The sequence below is a fragment of the Ochotona princeps genome, chromosome 9 (genome assembly GCF_030435755.1).
Source record: "Ochotona princeps isolate mOchPri1 chromosome 9, mOchPri1.hap1, whole genome shotgun sequence".
In the NCBI taxonomy this organism is placed as follows: Eukaryota; Metazoa; Chordata; class Mammalia; order Lagomorpha; family Ochotonidae; genus Ochotona; species Ochotona princeps.
In genome coordinates this window covers 1,206,493-1,231,014 of record NC_080840.1, presented here as the reverse complement: position 1 = coordinate 1,231,014, position 24,522 = coordinate 1,206,493, and the positions used below count along the sequence as shown (strand labels likewise).

The 24,522-nt window shown below is 46.7% G+C and overlaps 1 protein-coding gene across 15 annotated transcripts in view; it reads right to left on the bottom strand.

Annotated features, from left to right (window-relative positions):
* PTK2 (protein tyrosine kinase 2) overlaps positions 1 to 24,522 on the bottom strand; it is a 261,868-nt gene that overhangs the window by 63,417 nt on the left and 173,929 nt on the right. For 11 of the 15 annotated variants that reach the window (XM_058668437.1, XM_058668443.1, XM_058668442.1 and 8 more), the window contains 8 exons: positions 23,217 to 23,273; positions 21,825 to 21,845; positions 20,726 to 20,823; positions 15,895 to 15,979; positions 12,909 to 13,009; positions 8,090 to 8,205; positions 7,255 to 7,355; positions 2,913 to 3,002 (listed from right to left, as the gene is read on the bottom strand). In XM_058668437.1, the coding sequence (XP_058524420.1) occupies positions 2,913 to 3,002; positions 7,255 to 7,355; positions 8,090 to 8,205; positions 12,909 to 13,009; positions 15,895 to 15,979; positions 20,726 to 20,823; positions 21,825 to 21,845; positions 23,217 to 23,273 (669 nt within the window). The remainder of the gene's footprint in view (positions 1 to 2,912; positions 3,003 to 7,254; positions 7,356 to 8,089; positions 8,206 to 12,908; positions 13,010 to 15,894; positions 15,980 to 20,725; positions 20,824 to 21,824; positions 21,846 to 23,216; positions 23,274 to 24,522) is intronic. The other 4 variants (XM_058668439.1, XM_036492260.2, XM_058668440.1 and 1 more) reach the window with 1 other exon arrangement.

Here is a 24,522-nt window from a genome sequence, read left to right as displayed (position 1 = left end):
TGGGAGTCCTGAAAGAGGTTCCTGGCTCCTGGCTTCAGACAGGCAAAGCTCTGGCCATTACAGCCACTTGGGGAGCAAATCGGAGACAGAAGATCTTCTTCTCTGTCTCTCCTCCTCTCTGTATATCTGACTTTCCAATAAAAATAAATAAATCTTACAAACAAAAAAAATCAAACTAGGGCCAGCATTGTGGTGTAGTGGGTTAAACATGGCCACACCAGCATCCCATATGGGCACTGGTTCTAGTCCTGGATGTCCCACTTCCAATCCACTCCCTGCTAATGCACCTGGGAAAGCAGCAGAGGACGAGCCAGGAGCTTGGGCCCTGCACCCACACAGCAGACCTGGGACAAGTGCTTGGGCCCTGCACCCACACAGCAGACCTGGAATAAGCTCCTAGCTCCGAGTTTCATCGTGACCCATCACTGGCTGTTGTGGTTGTTTAGGGAGTGAGCCAGCAGATCAAACACCTCTCTTTTTCTTTTTCTGTTTCTCCCACTGTAACTCTAAAATAATAAACCTTGGGGGAATACCAAAACCAAGAAAACAGAAAACCCTGAAACTGTGCCCAATATAATGCAATGAAGAAAAGGTAACAGTGAAAGTAGACCATGAGGGCCAGCACAATAGCGTAGTGGCTAGAGTCCTTGCCCTGAATGCCAGGATCTCATACGGGCGCTGGTAGTAATCTTGGTGGCCCCACTTCCCACCCAGCTCCCTGTCTGCGGCCTGGGACAGCAGTCGAGGACCGCCCAAAGCTTTGAGACCCAGCACCCGTGTGGGGGACCTGGTGAATGCTCTGGGCTCCTGGCTTTGGATCGGCTCAGCTCTGGCCGTTGCGGCTGCTTGGGCAGTGAATCATCAGACAGAAGATCTTCCTCTCTGTCTCTCCTCTTTGTATATCTGATTTTGCAATGAAAATAAACAAATCTTAAAAAAAAAAAAAAAGACAGTGAAATAAAGGGTGGTATTTTCTCCTTTGGTTGCCACTCTGGCTCTTCTGTACCTCTCGTCACCTTCTAAACCCGCCAGGCCGCAGACACGTCACGTCACTGTCTATTGTAGGCCCTCCATTGCACGCCCTGTGTATTCCCAGCCTCCCCTGTCTCTAGTCACAGTCCCAGCACTTTCCTTCCGTGGGACCTTTCTTGGTTGGTCTCTAGGAAGCTACTGCCTATCCTATAACATGTTGTACACCTGTGCCTTGAAGAGCAGGGTATAACTTTATTTTATATCTGCAGCGCTACCTCAAGGAACATAGGTCACATCAAAACATTTGGGCAAACATGATTCTGAAATTAGTCAGAAATCCAGTAATTTCATAGCAAAGAGTCTGAGCAAAGCAATGCCTCCGGCAGATATTATAGTATTATCACTACTATTAAGTAATAATACCATCAGTTATCATTTCTTGAGGATTAAATATGTACCTGGCACCGTCTTCTGGAGACGCACACACATTCCCCTCACTCCTCACAACAGCCTTACATTTCTCTACATGTTGTATTTTAGTAAACTAAATCTAACATGACAGTAATGACTGGAAATTATTTTATATAACAAAAGGTGGGCTAGGGAATACTGTCAACTACATTATAATCTTTTCTTACCTCTTAGAATTTTAAATTTTATTCTTACCTCTTAGAGTTCTTTTAAATTCATCTGGGCATTAGAGGAACAATATGAACGAAATAGTTACAGCCCACACTAAAGCAAGCAAGGACAGCTAAGTAAAACATGCTCTCAGTTAAGGTCAACTGTAAAATGTCATTGATTTTAAAATACACCAATATCGCTGGGTGAAGCAATATCAGCCTATCAGAATGTTTAAATTGCGGGATTTTCTTGAGGCAGCAAGCTTCCTGTTCTGCAGCTTACAGAGTAACTAAGCAAGGAAAGCCTTGAGTCTAAAACCACATCAGCTGGGCTCCAAAACCTTGTCCCACTATGTCATGCTATTTCTTATATTACTGGAAAGTTCCTTCCTGTATCTAACTACCAATTGGGATACTAAAATGTTTACTACAAATCAACAGCAAAAAACAGAAAAAGAATACTTAATACATAAAGTTATCTTTATTTGCAGGAGAAAAGAGGTACATGATAAACTGCACAGGCTGTCTCCTCTGAGCAGATTCTAACCCAGCAGACAATGCACAGCCAACAAGCATGCAGAGAGGGAAGACAGCAGTCCTGCTCAGGGCTTCCAGGAAGAGGAGCACTAAAAGGGAAGATGAGATTCCAGTAGTAGGAGGAAGTCCAGGGATGGGGCATCCAAAGAGGGCTGACACCAGCAGAGAGGCGCAGAAGACAGACCATCCACACCCACAAGCGCGACTCTGAAATGCGGCTGCAGCGAGCCAGAGCCACACCAGCGCTCCAGCTGGGCGGTGCCGCAGCAGTCCACAGGACAGAGGGACGAGGACAAGGACTCCAGAGAGGGCAGGAAGGGACAAAGTAGACAGACGAGCGAATGTTACAAAAGATGGAGGCTCTAGCAACCAAGTCAGGAAGGAGATCAGACTCCAGAATAAAGTGATGAGGCACAACTTGAGATATTCTGGGATAGACGGATATCACGGAGCCAGGAAGACACGTGACTGCTCAGCCATTCACATTAAAGGGATGAACAAGATGGCCAAGGGGAGAGGAGCAAGAAAGACGGAAACAGACAAGGTACCTCCCCTGCAGGCCCGAGGAGGAGCTGTGAGGGTCAGCATGGTGGGACATGACCGGAGCCTGGGCAAGGCTGGAGCACAAGACACGGGCATTCCCGGCAACGCGGGCCAGAGGTAACTGAAGGGTCTGGTGAAGACGGTCAGTTAGGGAAGGCAGACCGGCCCACAGATTCTGAAAGTTTGTAGGATATAAGAAATACAACTTTTAAAAATACCAAGTTAAAAAATACTCACCAAACATCCACACGTCACTAGCTGAGGTAAAACGTCGAAAATTGATGGACTCTGGAGCCATCCACTTAATAGGCAATTTTCCTTTGGAAGCTACAAGATTAATGTTAGAAAATAAATTTTCCCTGTTACCTCCTTAAACTCTGAACAGAGTTAGCTGAGATGCTTCAGTATCAAACTGAAAAGCTTCCCCCCCAGTTGGGAGAAGCACTTGGAGTTCTCACGTCACGTGGGGCCAGGTGATTCAACACTGATGCCCTCCCTTCTATAGAGACAGACGCCCTGGGAGGGCAGAGGTGCTGGCCTGCAGCTGCCCGGGCGCAGACCCTCATTCCTCACTGGTGCTAGTCCCCAACACGCAGCAATGCTCCCAGGGCACGGGCACGCACTGCCACCATGGACTCAGACCATCCACAACTCAGCTCTGGGAGGCTCACATGTGCTCAGTGACTTGCAGGAGGCCACTCCACAAGCAGCTGTGTGAGCTGGGAACCAAACTCCCTGCCCCTGGCTCTGCTGTGCTGCTCTTTCCGACCCGGACCCCAGCTGAAACAGGAGGGAGTGCCCAGGGCTCGATCTCACTTGGCAACTTGCTTACTGGGGAGATAAGTTTCATGCTGCCCTGCGCATGTCCCTGAATGAAAAGCACCGAGCACTGGTTGGAGGCGTCTGCCAGTGAATCTCAACAAAAGGCAGATGCACAAATACAGGATCCATGCATGGGAAGAGTGAAACAGGGAGAAGATACAAAAGGCTTCTCTTTAAAAAAAGTATTACTTGGGCCCGGCGCCATGGCCTAGCGGCTGAAGTCCTCGCCTTGAACGCCCCGGGATCCCGTATGGGCGCCTGTTCTAATCCCGGCAGCTCCACTTCCCATCCAGCTCTCTGCTTGTGGCCTGGGAAAGCAGTCGAGGATGGCCCGAAGCCTTGGGACCCTGCACCCGCGAGGGAGACCCGGAAGAGATTCCTGGTTCCCAGCTTCGGATCGGCACAGCACCGGCCCATTGCGGCTCACTTGGGGAGTGAATCATCGGACGGAAGATCTTCCTCTCTGTCTCTCCTCCTCTCTGTATATCTGACTTTGTAATAAAATAAATAAATCTTTAAAAAAAAAAGTATTACTTCTCCCTTCTTATTGGAAAGGCAGATACAGACACACATAACAAACAGAACAGAGACAGACACAGATCTGTGTCTACTAGTCTACCCCTGCCTGGAACTCCACGCAGGTCTCCCACATAGGCGGGTACTGCCCCATCGCAAGTGCTGCCTCTCAGGCTGTGTGTCAGCAGGAAGCTCAAAGAGGTAGCAGAGCTGGGACTCTAACACAGGCACTCCAGTCTGGATGAGGGCATCCCGAGTGTTTGCGAACGCCTGCCCCAAGAGGCAGCTTCATAAGGAAATCCTGAAAGCCACCCTTGCAGACACCTCAAGCTTCCTTTTATATACTAAAGGCGAGCTATTTACAACCCAAGTAGCCCTCCACCAGGCATTTCATCTTAACAGTTAAGCAGCTGGCTGGGCAGGAGAGGGGCTAGTTCAGCCTCCACCGTCTACGTGCAGGACCCCCGGATGAAGCCTCAGCTCACTAAGGGTGATGCTGCATGGCAGCAGGCAGTGGCCCAAGCAGCTGTATCCTTGACAAAGACTGAGTTCCTGGATCATGGCTTCGGCTCAGCCAAGCCGGGGCTGTTGTGTGAGCATTTAGGAGTGGACAGGAGTCTCCAAGCCTCCCAAATACTCAAATGAATTCAAAAGACAAAAGTAAACACAAGTCCAGGCTCAGTATTTCTTAATTGAAATGTTTGGGGCCAGAAGTGTCCCAAATGTTTTTGGGTTAGGGCTGCTCATCCTGTATTTGCAACGTGTATTTATGAAACAGGTATCTGAAGGACGCCAGTATGCCAAGCAGAAGAGACACAGTAAGGAAGAGGATGCTCAGGGCAGGCAGCCGGGAGCCGATGGAGCCGGAAAAGGCGGCTACAGCGGGACCTGGACTCCACGGCTATCACCCACTTGCCAGTGGTCAGAACTGCTGTCTGCAGGCCACGAGCCATCTCTGCAGACTTTCAGAATCCGTAACACAGGGGCATTTTAGACTTCCCCAAAGTCTAGGGATTCTACACTTACTGATCTTTCTGACAGGTTAATATTTGTGTGAATTTGCGAAGTTCTTAACTAAAATGTATTTAAACTGATCGAGAAAATCTTGATACTCATACTAAGAATTTATCTCATTACTGAAATTCAAATACTTGGATAGTCAAGATCTGAGCTGGAAATGTGAAATGGATTCCAATACACTGAAAACTGATTTCATCTTTTAAAAAATCTTCAGATTTGAGGCATGGTATTTTGTTGAAAAACAACACTTGGGCCTGGTGTGGTAACCTAGCAGCTAAAGTCCACGCTGTGCACACACTGGGATCGTATATGGGCACAGGCTCTGATTCCGGCGGCCCTGCTTCCCATCCAGCTCCTTGCTTATGGCCTGGAAAAGCAGTCGAGGATGGCGCAAAGCTTTGGGACCCTGCACCTGCGTGGGATACCTCGAGGAGGCTCTGTGCTCCTGCTTTCAGATGGGCTCAGCTCTGGCCGTTGCGGTCACTTGGGGAGTGAACCATCGGGTGGAAGATTTTCCTCTCTGTCTCTCCTCCTCTCTGTATATCTGATTTTCCCATAAAAAATAAAATAACTGTTTAAAAAAAACAGTTTTATTTAATCTAAAAGGCAGGAAGAGAACAAAAAATGGAGGGGGAGAGACAGAAGTAAGAGGAACTAGAGTAAGTAGACCAAACATTTATGGGTCACTCTCTCACTAGGAATCAATGCTCCCAATTCCATCTGCTGTCAGGTATTGTCAGATCGGTCTAAACATCTGGGCTGAAAACAACTTCTGGCCATTAAAGATAAAATGGCATTCAATGTCCAAGAGGAAGTATTCATTCATTTATTTGAGATCCATGCCTAGGAACATACAGGCTGTTTTGTAGGGTACCTATATGTTTATTTTTAAAAGAATCTGCTGGGATAGTACTGTGACACAGCAGGCAAAGCCACTCCCTATAACACAGGCTTCCCATAAAAGAACTTGGCTGAGTCCCAGCTGCTGCACTTTTGATCTAGCTCCTGGTTAATGGCCTGGAAAAGCAGCAGAAAATGGCCCAAAAGTTCAGGCTCCTGCAACCCATGTGTGAGACCTGGGAGAAGCTTCTGCCTCTTGGTTTTAGCCAGCCCAATGCCAGCCATCAAGGCCATCAGGGCAAGTCAACCTGCGAACGGAACACCTCTCTCTCTCTAACTCTTTCAAATCAATCGATCAATCTTCATAGTTGGCAAATATTTTTTTCTAACTCATAGCTTATATTTTCATCTTTTTTGCAAATTCTGTCATAGACTGAATATTATTTACCCCTAAACTCATGCAGCTGTCTATTGATAAGTTACCAGTTCAAGGAGGTTGGAAACCTGATGTAATTACAGTGCTCGAAGGCAGGCAAGAGGGAGGTTCTGGGGTCAGGGGTGTGTGCCTACAGATGTTCATGAAGGGTGGCTCTGGGAGCCCATGCAGGCCCTTTCCATGCCTGCCCCAGACACCCACCCAAGGGGGTGACCTGACCACAGTCATAACAAAGCTTTCTCTTCATGAAGTTAGCAATTCCAGGCATTTCCTTATATATATAGAATAATTTTTAGATCTTAATTTTCATGTCCAATTGATCAGTTTTTAGCTTTAATGGCTGTTTTTTTTGCTACTAAGTCTAAGGATCCTCTGTCAGTCCTGGATCCCACAGATTGACATCTATATGCCTTTCCCCTAAACACTGGGCAGTTGAGACCACCTAGACAGGTTTCCGTGGAGGAAGGCCCACTGCGCCAGCCCATGTGCACACAGACCTGTCTGTCTGAACCTCAGTAAAGCAGACCAGAACACACTTCTTAAAGAGAAAGGACCACACTGGACCCAGCGTGGTAGCCTAGCAGCTAAAGGCCTCGCCTTGTATTTGCTGGGATCCCATATGGGCGCTGGTTCTAATCCTGGCAGCCCCACTTCCCATCCAGCTCCCTGCCTATGGCCTGGGAAAGCAGTCGAAGACGGCCCAAAACCTTGGGACCCTGCACCCACATGGGAGACCCAGAAAAAGCTCCGGGCTCCTGGCTTTGGGTCGGCTCAGCTCTGGCTATTGCGGCAACTTGGGGAATGAATCAATGGCGGGAAGATCTTCCTCTCTGTCTCTCCTCCTCTCTGTGTATCTGCCTTTCCAATAAAAATAAAATGTTTAAAAAAAAAAGAGAGAGAGAGAGAAAGGAACCCATTAAGGATTAGGGACTCCTGGTTTCTTACCTTTGTAGTAGGTGCTATCTTCCATATAGCGGGACAGTCCAAAGTCTCCTAATTTCACACAATCATTTGAGGACACAAGAACATTCCGAGCTGCTATATCCCTGGATAGGGAAGAATTTAGCACAATAAATTCTACAACACAAGAAGAGCATCCATAAACTAAACTACATTATATTAAAAATACACTTATCAGTACTTGAAAGACAGCTAAGATACAACAGAAACAGATCTAGAAAAGGTATACATTAATTAACTCACTTTATATACACTCCTTTTTCTGAATGATGAGCGAACATTCTCTAGTAAAAATGCTAGTTTTTGTCAAAGGATCACTTCCATCAGCTGATGAGCAGTGACACAGAAGTGGGGTCCAACTCTGCTATTTCTAATGAGACCTCATTCAAAGACAGTTGGGTTTTACATACCTGCAATTGATTTTGCAGATGTAGTTTGTTTTCATGTTGGGTAGCAAAACATGAATTCTAACACAGTATGTGGTAAACAAATTCTAAATTCTTCCACCTGCATTCAAACTACAGATACATCCACTAGGAACAGAAATTCCACAAAATGCAAACACACATCAATGGTGCATGACACTGTGGTGTTCTGGAAAGTCGCAGAACACTGTCTGCTCTAATCAAGCACAGGAGCTTGGTAGCATTTGCCTAAGGAGTAACTCCTTTCCTTGCACATCAGTCAGCCACGCTCCTCCACTCTGGCAGGACTCTGGTCACTGCGGGGCAGCCTCACAGGCACCGAGGGCTCTAGTGAGAACAAAGTCTGTCCGCTTGCTTACTCAGAAGGAACTCCCAGTTTTACGATGGAATCTTACCTGTGTACGAATCTTTTGCTCTCTAGATATGCCAGAGCTGTGCTAAGCTGATAAGCATACAGGATCAAGGAGGCTAGATCCAAACTGTATTTCCTTACTTGCAAAAACGACCTCAGCTTTGGAAACAATGGTCAAGACAAAAGAGAGAAAAGAATTAGGAACAGAGCTCAGTAACCCATTGCGACACACTACAGTTGGCAGCAATGCCGCCCATCTGAAACTCATGTTTAGTAACAGAACAGCTTTAATTCTCACAATAACAAAGTGTAATGAATGAAACATTTTAGTTCAGAAAGTGGAATTACCCTACTTCATCTGCAATCTTAACATGAAATCAGAGCCCTGCTGACTACAGACAAGTTTCTTTAAAATTGTGGAAACCATGCTTCAAGGGAATAAATAAAAGTATAACAAAATATGTAGTGCTGCTGGGTGCAGGCTCTGTGGTGCAGTGGGTTGAGCCTCCACTTGGGTCAGTGCTGTGGCACAGAGGGTACCATGTCAGCATCTGATTTGGGTGCTGGTTTGAGTTCTGGCCTATCCAGTTACCAGCTACGTGCTTGGGAAAGTACAGGACGGTCCAAGTGCTTGGGTCTCTGCCCCATGTGGGAGACAAGGTGGAAGCTCCTGGCTTTAACCAGCTGAGTTCCAGCCACCTGCAGCCATTTGGGGAATGAACCAATAGATAAAAGGTGTGTGTGTGTGTGTGTGTGTACCAATAGACAGAAGACGTGTGTGTGTGTGTACCAATAGACAGAAGACCTGTGTGTGTGTGTGTGTGTGCCAATAGACAGAAGACCTGTGTGTGTGTGTGTGTGCCAATAGACAGAAGACCTGTGTGTGTGTGTGTGTGCCAATAGACAGAAGACCTGTGTGTGTGTGTGTGTGCCAATAGACAGAAGACACGTGTGTGTGTGTACCAATAGACAGAAGACCTGTGTGTGTGTACCAATACAGAAGACACGTGTGTGTGTGTACCAATAGACAGAAGACCTGTGTGTGTGTGTGTGTGCCAATAGACAGAAGACACGTGTGTGTGTGTACCAATAGACAGAAGACCTGTGTGTGTGTGTGTGCCAATAGACAGAAGACACGTGTGTGTGTACCAATAGACAGAAGACCTGTGTGTGTGTACCAATACAGAAGACACGTGTGTGTGTGTACCAATAGACAGAAGACCTGTGTGTGTGTGTGTGTGCCAATAGACAGAAGACACGTGTGTGTACCAATAGACAGAAGACCTGTGTGTGTGTGTGCCAATAGACAGAAGACACGTGTGTGTGTGTACCAATAGACAGAAGACCTGTGTGTGTGTACCAATACAGAAGACACGTGTGTGTGTGTACCAATAGACAGAAGACCTGTGTGTGTGTGTGTGCCAATAGACAGAAGACCTGTGTGTGTGTGTGTGTGCCAATAGACAGAAGACCTGTGTGTGTGTGTGTGTGCCAATAGACAGAAGACCTGTGTGTGTGTGTGTGTGCCAATAGACAGAAGACACGTGTGTGTGTGTACCAATAGACAGAAGACCTGTGTGTGTGTACCAATACAGAAGACACGTGTGTGTGTGTACCAATAGACAGAAGACCTGTGTGTGTGTGTGTGTGCCAATAGACAGAAGACACGTGTGTGTGTGTACCAATAGACAGAAGACCTGTGTGTGTGTGTGTGCCAATAGACAGAAGACACGTGTGTGTGTACCAATAGACAGAAGACCTGTGTGTGTGTACCAATACAGAAGACACGTGTGTGTGTGTACCAATAGACAGAAGACCTGTGTGTGTGTGTGTGTGCCAATAGACAGAAGACACGTGTGTGTACCAATAGACAGAAGACCTGTGTGTGTGTGTGCCAATAGACAGAAGACACGTGTGTGTGTGTACCAATAGACAGAAGACCTGTGTGTGTGTACCAATACAGAAGACACGTGTGTGTGTGTACCAATAGACAGAAGACCTGTGTGTGTGTGTGTGCCAATAGACAGAAGACACGTGTGTGTGTGTACCAATAGACAGAAGACACGTGTGTGTGTACCAATAGACAGAAGACACATGTGTGTGTGTACCAATAGACAGAAGACACGTGTGTGTACCAATAGACAGAAGACCTGTGTGTGTGTGTGTGCCAATAGACAGAAGACACGTGTGTGTGTACCAATAGACAGAAGACCTGTGTGTGTGTACCAATACAGAAGACACGTGTGTGTGTGTACCAATAGACAGAAGACCTGTGTGTGTGTGTGTGTGCCAATAGACAGAAGACACGTGTGTGTGTACCAATAGACAGAAGACCTGTGTGTGTGTGTGTGCCAATAGAGAGAAGACACGTGTGTGTGTGTACCAATAGACAGAAGACCTGTGTGTGTGTACCAATACAGAAGACACGTGTGTGTGTGTACCAATAGACAGAAGACCTGTGTGTGTGTGTGCCAATAGACAGAAGACACGTGTGTGTGTGTACCAATAGACAGAAGACCTGTGTGTGTGTGTGCCAATAGACAGAAGACGTGTGTGTGTGTGTGTGCCAATAGATAGAAGACCTGTGTGTGTGTACCAATAGACAGAAGACACGTGTGCCGGAGTCCAGCTCCAGCCGAGAGTTCGGAGCTCGGGAAGGGTGCGTGGAGTCGGCGATAAAGAAAGACACAGACACTGACACTTGATGCGTTCTCACCACAGCCCAAGAAAAAGCTGTCCTTTTTATTTACTCAAAACCTCACAAGCTTCTGCACAAGCAACTAATTGTTCTATTTTTTTACTTCAAGACTAAGGGGGCATGTACAGACATTCGGTCATTCCGTCTGCACTTCAGGGCTAAGCAGGTGTCCCCAGAGATAATTCTTTAAAACATTGTATTCATATTCTTCAAAGCAAGCCATTATTCATTCTTCAACAGTAGCCATGGAGCAGCAGCCAGGACTCCAAGGCCAAGGCACATGCGATTACCTGCTAATCAGTAGTACATTCCTACCACATTTCTATTTTTACAACTTGCCCATTATTCGATGGGAAAATAGTTTACAAGGGAAAAAATATAATTCTAAAAACAAAAATTACAAATATTAAATCCCTCTACAACTATAGACCCTATAACCCCATAAACAATAAAACAATAGTCAAAAGCACTTTTCTTTAATAGAAGCATCCTTAATTCCTCTAGCTAAAAATTATAAAAGCGGCTAAAACAGCTACATTTTCTGTGCTCCAAAAAATTGCAAAAACAGGCTAGCCTATAAAATAACAATAACTATACTTATTGCCATAGCAATTTCAGCTCTCACTCCCATCACTTGCATTCCCGTGGGTCCACTGGGTGCTACCTGACTGGCCAGGCCCTGGAAAGGAGGCAGATCCGCCTCACCTGTGACCTCCTGTCTTCCTGCTGCCTCCTGGCCTTGAACCAGTCATTATTTTAGAGCAGGGCACTCGTGCAGTGCTCCCAACACACGTGTGTGTGTACCAATAGACAGAAGACGTGTGTGTGTGTGTGTGTGCCAATAGATAGAAGACCTGTGTGTGTGTGTGCCAATAGACAGAACACGTGTGTGTGTGTGCCAATAGACAGAAGACTTGTGTGTGTGTACCAATAGACAGAAGACCTGTGTGTTTGTGTGTACCAATAGACAGAAGACCTGTGTGTGTGTGTCAACAGACAGAAGATGTGTGTGTGTACCAACAGACAGAAGACCTGTGTGTGTACCAATAGAGAGAAGACACGTGTGTGTGTGCCAATAAGCAGAAGACCTGTGTGTGTGTGTGCCAATAAGCAGAAAGACCTGTGTGTGTGTGCCAACAGACAGAAGACCTGTGTGTGTACCAATAGAGAGAAGACACGTGTGTGTGTGCCAATAAGCAGAAGACCTGTGTGTGTGTGTGCCAATAAGCAGAAAGACCTGTGTGTGTGTGCCAACAGACAGAAGACCTGTGTGTGCCAATAGACAGAAGACCTGTGTGTGTGTGTACCAATAGACAGAAGACCTGTGTGTGTGTGTACCAACAGACAGAAGACCTGTGTTTGTGTGTACCAATAGACAGAAGACCTGTGTGTGTGTACCAATAGACAGAAGACCTGTGTGTGTGTGTACCAACAGACAGAAGACCTGTGTGTGTGTGTACCAACAGACAGAAGACCTGTGTGTGTGTACCAATAGACAGAAGACCTGTGTTGTGTGTGTGTACCAATAGACAGAAGACCTGTGTGTGTATGTGTACCAATAGACAGAAGACGTGTGTGTGTGTACCAATAGACAGAAGACCTGTGTGTGTGTGTCAACAGACAGAAGACACGTGTGTGTGTGTGTGAACCAACAGACAGAAGACCTGTGTGTGTGTACCAACAGACAGAAGACCTGTGTGTGTGTGTGTACCAATAGACAGAAGACGTGTGTGTGTGTGTCTGTCTGTCCCCCACCTTCCTCTGCATAACTCTTTCAAATACATAAATAAATCTTTAAGAGCTGGCCAGATGTAACTAAATTCAGCATTCATTTGCCCATCAATACTCTTTCTTCTTTCAATCATTGGTCTCCTGTAGGCATTGGCCCAGACAGCAGAAGCTGGTCTCTTGTTGCTACTTAGTACTGAAAAACCTGGGCAGCAGAAGTGCTGAGTGGGGAGTATACAGGAATGTAATGATAAATCCACTTATACCCATACCTTTGGATTCAAAGCACAACAAACATCCCCAAATTCAAGACACATAGTGTACCTATTGCTCTATTAGGGCAGATCAAGCCCCACAGGCACACTCTAGCACCCTGGAGCCTGAGATGGTTGGGGTCTGCCAGGCCCAGGCCGAGCGAGGTCTGGGCTCACAGTACCTCTCCAAGCGTGCACAGCTCCATGATTATCCAGACGGGGTTCTCCGTGATAACGCCAATGAGCTTCACAATGTGAGGGTGGTCAAACTGACGCATGGTCACTAGGGAAAAGTGTTCACAGTCACTCGGAGCACTGGTCAACTGGGATCAAAGACTGAGCTGAGCAGACACTTGGATTTATTTATTTACATCCCTCCTCTTCCATATTCTAGGAATGGTGCTGCTGGTTTTACGTAACCCTAAAAGTAAAAGGGTGGGGCTGGCACTGTGACACAGTAGATGAAAGCTGCTGTCTGCAGCTCCAGCATCCCACATGGACATCACTTGTCTCCTAGCTGCTTCCTTTCCAACCAGGCATCATTCATGCACTTGGGAAAGCACTGGGAAATGGCCCAAATTCTTGAGCCTCTGCACCCATGTGGAAGACCCTAATGGAGTTTCAGGGTCCTCGCTGTGGCCTGGCCCAGCTCCAGCTATCTTGGCCCTTTCCAGAGTGAACTGCAGGTTGAAGATCTGTCTCTCTCTCTCACTAACTCTGCCTTACAAACAAATAAAGAAAGGAAAAATGTAAATATGCAGTACAAAATTGAAAACAGTCCCACAACACTTGTCAGGTACAGTGCTTAAGCACATTGCAATAATCATTCAGGCACCAAATATATTTACTCTTGTTTTCAATTTATTCTTATCAAATTTTAAAGCTTTATGTCTAATTTTATATGATCAGGTCTTTACATATTTCCTCTGAAGCAACTACTAAAAATGCCAGCAGAATACTAATCAGAACCTTACAAGCACAAAAAATTGTATCCATGCTAAGCAAAAGATCACTAATGACTTTAATCTGTTAGCTGTCTGGGCCAGGGGCCAGAGGCCAGGGCCCAGGCTGTCTCCCAACTCTGGAAAACGAAGTCTCACTGGCCTCCAGTCCTACTCACTCCTGTGAAACGTCCAAGGAAGTTCCACAGCACTCCAAGGCTGAGCACTTAGCAGAGGCTGCACAGCCTGAGGGATCCACGCCAAGACCCTTACAGAACAGCTAAATAACCCATCAAGGAGTAAACAGGCCATATACCCCCCGGAGGCTTTTATGACTCCAAGGGCCCAGTGCAGTAGTCTAGTGGCTAAAGTTCTCATCTTGCAGGCACTGGGATCCCACATGGGTGCTAGTTTGTATCCCGGCTGCTCCAGTTCCCAGCCAGCTCCCTGCCTGTGGCCTGGGTAAGCAGCGGGGGATAGGCCAAAGCCTTGGGACCCTGCACAGCATGGGAGACCAGGAAGAGGGTCTCGGATACTGGCTTCAGATTATCTCAGCTGCAGTCGCTGTGGCCACTTGGGAAGTGAGCCAGCAGACAGAAGATCTTTTTCTCTCCTTCTCTCTGTATATCTGACTTTCCAATAAAAATAAAAAATAAATAAATCTTTTTAAGTGCAGATACCTTAAATGGATCGCACTTCCTTCAAGTAACAGCCAAATAAGCTTTACAAGAACAAAACAAGCTTAGTCTGACCTGACTACTCCTACAACATAACAGAATTAACTTTGTAATGACTCCAAAGCCCTACCAAATCACAATACCTATTCAGAACAGCTGTAGAAAAAGATCATCGATTTTTATAACTTGCATTTTAAAAAAAATATTCAACATATAAGAATACCACCTAAGGCACCACAGCAGCTAGTTTCTGATGTCTGCTGCAGTATGTTTCCTGGCCCTACATGCATTCAGAAAGGCAACAGTCCAGACAGATGACAGCATGGGGAATGGGCAGGTGCTGTGGTGCAGCAGGACTGCCACTAAGGGCGCTGTGCACTGCTCCTTGGCTTTAATGCAGCTCCCTGCTAAGGTGCCCCTTTGAATCCTTGTCACCTACATGGGAGAACCAGATAGCGTTCCTGGATTCAGCATGGCACAGCCAAATTTGTTATGGGCAGTAAAAGACTTGTTTCTCACGATAAAAACAAAGAAAACAAGGTACCGGCCAGGCTTTGTATTGTACTTAAGTCAGATTCAAGAATAGGGTTAAGGATGCAGTTAGACTTAACTAATTGAAGTCACAACATGACTTATTCTGTGATAAATCTACTCACAAAATGTGAAGTAGGAGGAATTCACTCCATGCCATATAACACAGGGTGCCAAGACTCAAATCCTGTGACAGAGGTATGCCCTGTGGCTCATGTGCGCTCAGTACAGTGCTGGCATGGTACTGGGAACACTGCTGAGCAGAGCAGACACGGCCCCTGTCTACAGAGAGACAGGCCACAGTCATTAGCAAACAGTGTATTCACTGATAACATGGTCCTGGGACACAGTTAACGAAAGGGAGCCTACTACTACAGTGATTGGAAAAGGGCACTCTGTGAAGTGACACTTCTGCTGTGGCCTGAAGGTTGAGTAAGGACAAGCTCTGGGGCAGAAGGCACCCAGGTTGAGGGAGGTGGGGAGAGCGTCCAGGGTGTGTGTAAGAGGGACCACAGCCTTGCTCTCCAAACACTTTCACTAACGAGAGTCGATACCGTCACACTGAACTCACTCCAGACAGGGGTTCATGGGATGCACAGACCAGGAACCAGAGCGGCAGCAGGCGGGAGACAATCACTATGAGCTCCAGTGACTCAGAGGAACTGACAGGGGTTCTCCACTGACGTCTCCTTCAGGGAGTCTGCCTGGCTTTGTGACGGGCCCAGCGTCATGGTCCTTACTCTCTCACTGCCAACCCCCGCAGGGTCAGGACAGTGTCTTGCTCCCCTCTAGTCCCAGGGTCCGGCAGGACTGGGCCTGTCTCACTTACGAAAGGCTACATCCCAATGCAAGGACACTTCATGGTACGGGCACAGCACAGAAAGGGAAAACACCATGACTTAGCTGGAGACCCTGGCAGGACAGGCCTGTGCAAACTAAGTTATTTTTCTCATGTCTTTAGAGACATTTTGATCTCAAAGACAGAAAGTCAAATGGAGTTCCACAGAAATGAAACTTACAGGCTTCTTGGAGAAATTTCTCTCTCACGCTGTCCGAGGTACAGTTTTTACATGTTTTAATTGCAACCGCCAAAGCTGGATTCTCCTGTTAGGAAAAGCACAGAATCACACACGTGGAAAAGGTTCTCTACATCAATCAGTGACAACACTCATGAAGGGCTTTTTGTTTTGCAACCACAGGATTCCAGATCAACTGGACTCAGACCTCCAAAATCTTCCAAGATTGGTAAGAATACTTAAAATACAGCCAGGTGGCATAAAACCCACAGTGAAAGAGGGGTATGGTTGTGGCATGCCGCAGGCTATTCACTGACAATGCAACCTTTGAGTCTCTGCTTTGCACAGGCCAGTGGAGGGCACAGGCAACAGGCCCAGCAAGGCAGTGAAGTCATGTGTGAGAAGCTGAGTCACCAGGGGGACGGGGGCAGATCCCACTGCTGAGTGTTGGTAGAGTGCATCAAGGCCAGAGGATGGAGATGCCAGGCAACACAGGGCACTGCAGGTCCGCAAAAGATGCAGCTTCTCATCTAAGTGACAGGACGGGAAACGGAGGTCTGAGCCACTATGTGAAGGAGCTGGGCTGTGGCACGGAGGAATGGCCGCAGGGAGGCAGGGAGACCCAGTGGGCTCCACGTGCTGCCTGTGCATGGAACCAGGGGAGAGATGAGCGAGGCTGGGACGAGCATGGCAGCAGCAGAGCAAGCAGGGAGAAGGGTGAGGTTCTGGACCAACCGGGAAGTGGGATTATGGATTGGGCCTGAGAGTCCAGCACAGGAAGCTCATCTTCAGCTTTGACAAGCTTGTGATGTCACAGAGATAACCAAACCCTCCGGTGGGATGGGCAACGCAGCAGACAAGTCTAAGCTGACATCCCTGGGAGGCCAAGGAGGCCACAGGCCACGCTGGCGTGAAGACAGGGAGAAGAGGAGACCCGCAGGAGTGACAGGTAAGCTAGGCAAAACCAAGGAATGCTATGGTGCTGCTGGAAACCCAAAGGTTCCTTTTCCTTGAGCAAGTTCAAAAATTTTAGATGTAAGTCTGAAGTCATTTTGAGCAAATCAATAGGATATCATTGGAAATTGTGGACGGCAGTTTTAGGTAAGGATGGTCCAAAGCCTTGGGACCCTGCACCCACGTGGGAGACCAGGAGGAAACTGCTGGCTCCTGGCCTCACATTGGCCTCAGCACCAGCCACTGTGGCCATCTGGAGAGTGAAAGAGTGAATCAGTGTGTGGAAGATCTTTGTCTGTCTTTCTCTGTGTAAATATCTTTACAGTAAAAAGAAAAAAAAAAAAAAAGAATAAATCTTAAAAACTGATTTGGACTAAAATATTAAGCTTACACAATAAAAACACACACATTCACAAATATCAGAAAAGAGTTAATACAATGTGAGCTCTGCTATTTTTCAAGTGGCATGGGTTTATTAAACAAGTATTTAAGCTAATACTAGACTGCAGATATTATAAATGTCAGGGGCAGAGGCCTGGCCTAGCGGTTAAGGCACCCCGTGTGGGAATGCCTGGACTCAGCCCCCCACTCCACTCCTGACACCAGCTGCTAACACGGACTGGGGGAACTGGTGCTGGATCCTAGCGCTGGGCCCCCGAGACCGAAACCGCCAGGGGTAGTGCCTCCTGCCGTCACATCGCCTGTCAGAGGCTGCCCAGGAGTACGCCAGCTAACAAAGCTTGTTCACACTCTCTTCCTCCACTCTCTCTCAAAAGAGAAAGAAATCCTCTAGCACTCCACTCAAAAATGAAGCACTTATTTAAAAAGGGAATGAAAACACAGCCCACCTGCCCTGCCAAGACCTTTGTGACACAAGCATGCCAGCGTAACAAGCTGGGAGCGGCAAGGCAGCTCAGGCTTGGCTGTGCCAGTGGGCAGTGCAAAGCTTGGCTTCGCTACATTTTTCAGGCAGGCATAGAATGGTGGAATTTAGGTTTTTTCAAATAGGTACAGTAACCGTTTCAACGCTTTTCCTTAACAAGCAACACAAAGTGAAATAACAGCAAATAAAAAGAAGAGTAAACAACAAGCCAAAGTATGTAACAAATCCTGTAACTTAATGTAAGTGCAAGAGTAGAGAATTTCAAAACCGAATCCCAACAACTGAACTTCTGGGACTGGCAATGTGGCATAACACGTTAGGCCCCTTGCTGCAGTGCCAGGATCCCACAAGGGCGCTAAACTGAGTCCCATCTGCTCCATTTCATATCCGATTCTCTGTTAATTCTTCCGGGGAAGCAGTGCAGGAGGATGGACCAAGTCCTTGGACCCTGTAACCACATGGGAGATCTAGAAGTTTCTGTTTCCTGGCTTTAGCTAACACAGCCCTCAGACTGCCACTTGCAGAATGAGCCAATATGTGCAAAACTGTTTGTTACTCTCTCTCTCTCTAATAATGAACTAACTAACTAAATAAATAAATTGGGCCTGGTACAGTAGCCTAGAAGCTAAAGTCCTCGCCTTGCACCACACTGGGATCCCATATGGGTGCCAGTTCTAATCCCAGCGGCCTCACTTCCCATCCAGCTCCCTCACTACCTGTGGCCTGGGAAAGCAGTCGAAGACTCTGCACCTGTGTGGGAGACCCGGAAGAAGCTCTGGGCTCCTGGCTTCAGATCAGCTCAGCCCCGGCCGTTGCAGCAACTAGGGAAATGAAGATCTTCCCCTCTGTCTCTCCTCCTCTCTGTGTATCTGACTTCCCAATAAAAATAAAATACATCTTAAAAACAAAACAAAACGAAACAAAAAAACCTAAACTTCTAATTAGCTTAGTTATACAGCAGCAAATGATTTTTTTTTTAAACAAACTGACTTCTTGGGTACAAAAGTAACGTTCAGTCTCACAATAAACAACAGAGATGGAGTCATTTGCAGTTTCCACAGTATGGGCATCAAAAGCAGGACCAATGGTCTGTGCTGCTGTCCGAGAAGAGCATTCACAGCGTTCTGGAGCGGGGCTTCGCCTAGTGGTGGGGGCACCCGCATCCCACCCGGGGCCGCTGGCCTTGGTGCCGAGCTCTGGCCATGCACGGGGGTGACTCCAGCGACATTCTTGGCTCAGTCCTGCCGTTGGAGGCACCTGGGGCGTGAGCTGCTGCAGTGGACAACAGGAGGTCTTGGAGTCTCCGCTACTCAAAGGTTTTGAGGAATTACACGCTATTATTTTTTTTTAAAGATTTATTTTTAATTTTATTACAAAGTCAGATATACAGAGAGGAGACGAGATAGAGAGGAAGTGGAGCTGCCGGGATTAGAACCAGCGACCATATGGGATCCCGGCACATTCAAGGCGAGGACGTTAGCCACTAGGCCATGCTGCCAGGCCCCACACTATTATTTTTAAAAGTCACTGCAAATGCCATTAACCTAATCAAGAAATACAATAACCAGTATTGTTGAAAATGTGAAAATATTGGCACCTTTTACAGAGAAGGAGACAGAAAGATTTTCCGTCTGCTAGTTCACTCCCTAAACAGCCAGAGCTGAGCTGATCCGAAGCCAGGTGCTAGGAGCCTCTTCTGGGTCTCCCACGCAGGTGCAGGGTCCCAAGGCTTTGGGCCGTCCTCGACTGCTTTCCCAGGCCACAGGCAGGGAGCTGGATGGGAAGTGGAGTAGCTGGGTGGGAAGTGGAGTAGCTGGGTGGGAAGTGGAGTAGCCGGATACGAACCAGCGCCCACAGAGATATCTGTACTTGCAGGCAGAGATCAGCCAATTGAGCCATCATGCCAGCCTCAACACTGGCAATTTTATCCATGCTGCGAGGACATAAAATGATGCAGTTCTTGGAAATCAGTCTGTTAGTTCCTCAGAATGGTCGAGCATAGCTAGCATACGATGGAGCAATTCTTCTAGCTACAGACAAAAGTGAATAGCTAACATATTCAGACCCAATCTCACACATGCACATTTTGTTAACCTGTCAATTGATGACTGGGGAAGCAAAGGTGACGGCAATAACAGGAACGGAGGAATGTGCCAGGCATGAAGCTAAATGTGAGCGCAGACCAAGGCACGAGTCTGCCTCTATGAAATCTGTATAAACTGACAGAGACAGGCAGCAGGGAAGGGGCTGATACTGAGAGCGCGCAGAACAGACAGCGAGCACTATCAAGTCTTGCGAAGTCAAGAAATGCTGCAAACCCGACTGTGGCCATGACTACCCAGCGGAAAGGCACCCGACTCTCCCGAGAGCCCGGTGTGTGGTCAGCACTGTGCCGCAGCACGGTACACTGGCGCCTGCAGCGTCAGCAGCCCCTTACGGCCAGTGGGAACACACCGCTCCTGTCCTGACCCAGCTCGCTGCTCAAGTGCCTGGCAAAGCGAGAGGATGGCTTCCTGAGCACGCACGCCCTTGCCCTCACATGGGAGACCCAGAAGCCCCAGGCCTCTGGCTTCGGCCTGCCATAGCTGGGCATGAAGCGGCCACCTGGGGAAACAGCCAGTGGTTGATGATCTCTCTCTCTGTAACTGTCTTTCAAACAAATTAGAGGCGACCTTTAAAAGGAACTTTGAATTCGTTCTCTCAGAGGGCAAATTAAAACTCTTGGAAACGCAGGCGAGTGTGGACGCTGGCTTGCTGCTTAGCTCTAGCCGTCCCGTGCGGACACTCACTCCACCGCCAATGCACGACCCAGGCTCACGCTCTTTCGCAGCCCTTTAACGAGAAAATTCTGTCACTGGGGGCAGGAGAGGCTTCTAAGTATAACAAGTCGATTCTGATGAGCTTCAAAAGAGAGAACTGAACAGCCGGAGAACCAAGGACTCAGGAAGACCACTGCCACAGGATCAGCCTGGATCCCACCAGTCTCACAGCACTTACTGGACTCACGTACAGTCCTTGATGCACGTCTCCAAACTGGCCTTCTCCGATGCATCGTCCAAGCTCTATTCTGTCTCTTTGAATCTCATAATCCCTGGCTGTAAAACATGATGTACATATCAGTCAGCACCGAGGCCCAGCAGCCTAACCCAGCGACCAGCAACCACTGGGACTTCAGCAGTCAGAGTCTCATCTCTGGCACACCCGTCTATGAAGATGCTTACACAGAGTGGAATTCTCTTAAACTATGTCACTTAGAACAAAGTACTCATAGGATACAGCACTGGACAAACCACTGAATAATCATTCTACTAAAAATAGATTTTTACACCTTACTATTTAGGAGTTCTTGAAAGTTTAATCTTCTATCCATTTATTTGGTATCTTTATATAATTGGCCCAAACATTAAATTATACGCTCAATTATTAAGAACTATTAGTTGAATTATTAATATGAGGTTAAAAGTTACTTAAAACAATTATTTTAGAAATAATTAAGATTTTTATGGAGGCAACATAAAACTGTATCATGAGTAAACCTATATTTTCAAAGTTTAAGAGTTTTCCACGTCATTATAATAATATCTATATATTATTTATGGAGCTAAAAGAATTTAAAGAGGTATTTTCTAAAAACTAATTTCAAAATTAAATAACTTGAAATCAAACATGGCAAACTGTGAGTACGTTATACCTCTGAGAGCAAGCGCCTCATGGTAATATATTAGATTGCCGTGCTTTGTATCCAATCACTTAGCAAGCTGCTGAGGCACACGGAGGCTGAGCTCCGAGCCACTGTGCGTGTGCTGCCGTGATTCCAGAACACACAGCCACGCCTCACATTGCCGTGCTCTAGCAGTGTGACTACCAGAGGGACAGACCACGAGCCAAAGAACCACTTAAAAGTCACACAGAACATTCAATCTCCCAGTTTAGATAAGTCATCTTCCTCTTTAAAATCACTTTAGCTAGTCATTACATTGATTTAACAGTATGAGTAAACCGATGACAAGCAGTTTAAAAAAATACAAGTTAACTGAAACAGAAACATCCCGTATCACTCTGTAGGTTGCAAGTGCAGTGAGGAGATTCCTGTTACCTTTATCTATTCCATAGCTTTCTGGATTGCATTTGAGAGAGAGAAAAATGGAAGACCTTGCTTAGAAATAACTAATAGCAATTAGGTTAACAATAACATATTTGGAAATTACATTTCATTAATTATTTCTGAAAACATTTTATGCACAAATATGAGTTTAAAAAGGAAACTACGAGTAAAAAAAAGTATCTGCAAGTTAGCTTGACGTTACTTCCCGCTCTTCAGGTGCTCCCCCCCCAACTGCACAGTACACCTCAGGTGTGGAGCTGCGCACACTAGCACACCACGGCGGTCAGGTGTGCACACTCAGCTCTTGCTCATTCACGAAGGAGCTTCCTGAAAGCACACTTCCTGGACCAGTGCAAGTCTGAGAGTACGGACTATTTCTCTCGGTTTTGATAATGTCTTTTCAATTGAAAGAAAAATGTGAATGACAGGATCTTTTCTATTTATACATCATGGAAGTATTACACATATTTATTTTACAAACATCTGTGGCTCTTTTAGAATTAAGACACTCAGACTTCAAATTACTACTGCTTCCAGGGCCTCTTTCCAAGGCAGGTTATAATTTTAATAGTGATGGCAGTTAAGGGCTTCTCCCCTGCAGACAGGCACACTCTGAGCCGACCGTCACGCACCAGGCAGGGGGAGGGCACCGGCGTCTGCCCCACTGCCCCCGGAAGCTCTGCCCAGAGCTGCATCTCCCTGCACACCTGCCAGCCCCATGGTACAGGGGTTACGTCTTGCAAGCTATCTGTGCCGCTCAGTGAACAGCAATAAAGACAAACAACTTCAATTTCCTGGATATGTATGTGTGCATGTTTATTCTTATGTAACCTTCAAGGAATACTAATCTTCAGAGACAATCATCGAACATTTCATTTCTGTAGAGCCAAAAAGAATACATAAATCCCGTAACTAAACTGAATGCTAGCCAGCTGAGTTTTACACTCCTGACCTTCATTTGAGAGGACATACATGATACAAAACCCTGAAAGTCGAAGGATTATCTTTACTAATACAATGAGATATTACAAACGGCTCTAAGAGGTCTGGTGTGATGGCTCAGTGGCTAAATCCTCGCCTGGAACCTCATATGTGCCGGTTCGTGTCCCAGCTGCTTCACTTCCCATCCGGCTCCCTGTTTGTGGCCTGGGAAAGTAGTTGAGGACAGCCCAAAGCCTCGGCACCCTGCTCCTGGCTCCTGGATTCAGATTGGCTCAGCTCCAGCCGTCGTAGCCACTGTGAGAGCCTCTCCTCTCTGTAAGTCTGCCTTCCCAATAAAAAATAAACCTTTAAAAAATGGCTCTAAGAAGGTTAGCACACATCTAAAACCCAACTGTGACGTACTATCAGTCTCAGCAAAGACACAACTGGGAGTCTACTTACTTGAGGGCATCGTGTACGTGTCGTCTTCATCTATAATTTCAGCATAATCGTCCGTTTCTGCAGGAAAGGCAACACACAGTGGGAGAGGTTACTTCCGAGGCTGACCTGGTCTTCAACACATTTGAAAAAGCAAAATAATCTGCCTGACTTTCCTACTATGCTGAAATATTTTAAACAGTACTCAATTTTGGTCCCAATGAGTCACTCATGGAGACAGGAGTGACATCAGTGTCCAATGTGTTACCACACACAGACTTGTTTATCACATAGCAAAGAGGCTAGCAGAGGAAGCCCGTGTACAAGACGGCCGGACATGAATCAACTACGCCAATCCGCACTGACCAGTCACTCCAAACGCACGTTCAAAACCACACCACTGTCTAACGTGAGCTCTCCCAACAAGACTGCAATCTTGTTTGATTAATAATTAGATTCAACAGCACAATCCGAACTTTTTCCTTTAGAATCCAGATGGCAGGCCAATATTTGAGGGGATTAATTGGGCTAATTTATCTCAATTGTTCAGGGTTGAAAAACTGCAACATAAGGAATTTATCTCCTATAACTTCTTTACTCAGAGAAAACAAATAGTAGATGAAAATGTGGTATGGGATTTCTCTCTCCTTCTTCTTTTTTGAAATAAAGACAGAGTTGCAATATTTCCACTGCAGTAATTCAACAATACCTCATAAAGTCCTGTGTGCTTTCTCTTTCTGACACAACAAAAGCTTCAGTGCGTGTCCCCACCCACGGGTTAGCACAGGACAGCAGCACTTCCTGAAGGCCCTGAAATGGAACGCTGCCACTGCTGCGGCATGCCGCCCGCACGGTACCAAGCACGGTTCACTGCCATTAGGACTGAGAAAAGAGGCAACTGAAAGGACTCACTGCTTCATGCGTAATCATCTTTAAGCATGATCAAAACAGCAGCCAGTTGGGCGGGCAGAATGTAAGGCTAATGAACCAACTATCCTCAGGCGCTGATCAAGTCTGCACTCCCCCTAGGTCATACACGGTAGGGCTCTCTGCATCTTCCTGCATATTTACAAACACACTCCGCACAGAACAAGAAAGTCTGTGCCAAGCCTGGGTGCTTCTGCAACCTGCTCTCCCTGAAGACTCCGACGAACTGCTATCTTCAAGACCTGCAGCCTTGGTGAGATGGCTTAACAAAACACTCCATCAGAAACTTGCAAGGAAAAGGACTAAGCCGAGGCGTTCAAGTTACAATCATGACAACAGCTCGTCAAGTTCGGCTCAACGAGAAAACCAACCGAGGCCGAGCGCAAAGGCAGAGGCTTTCCTC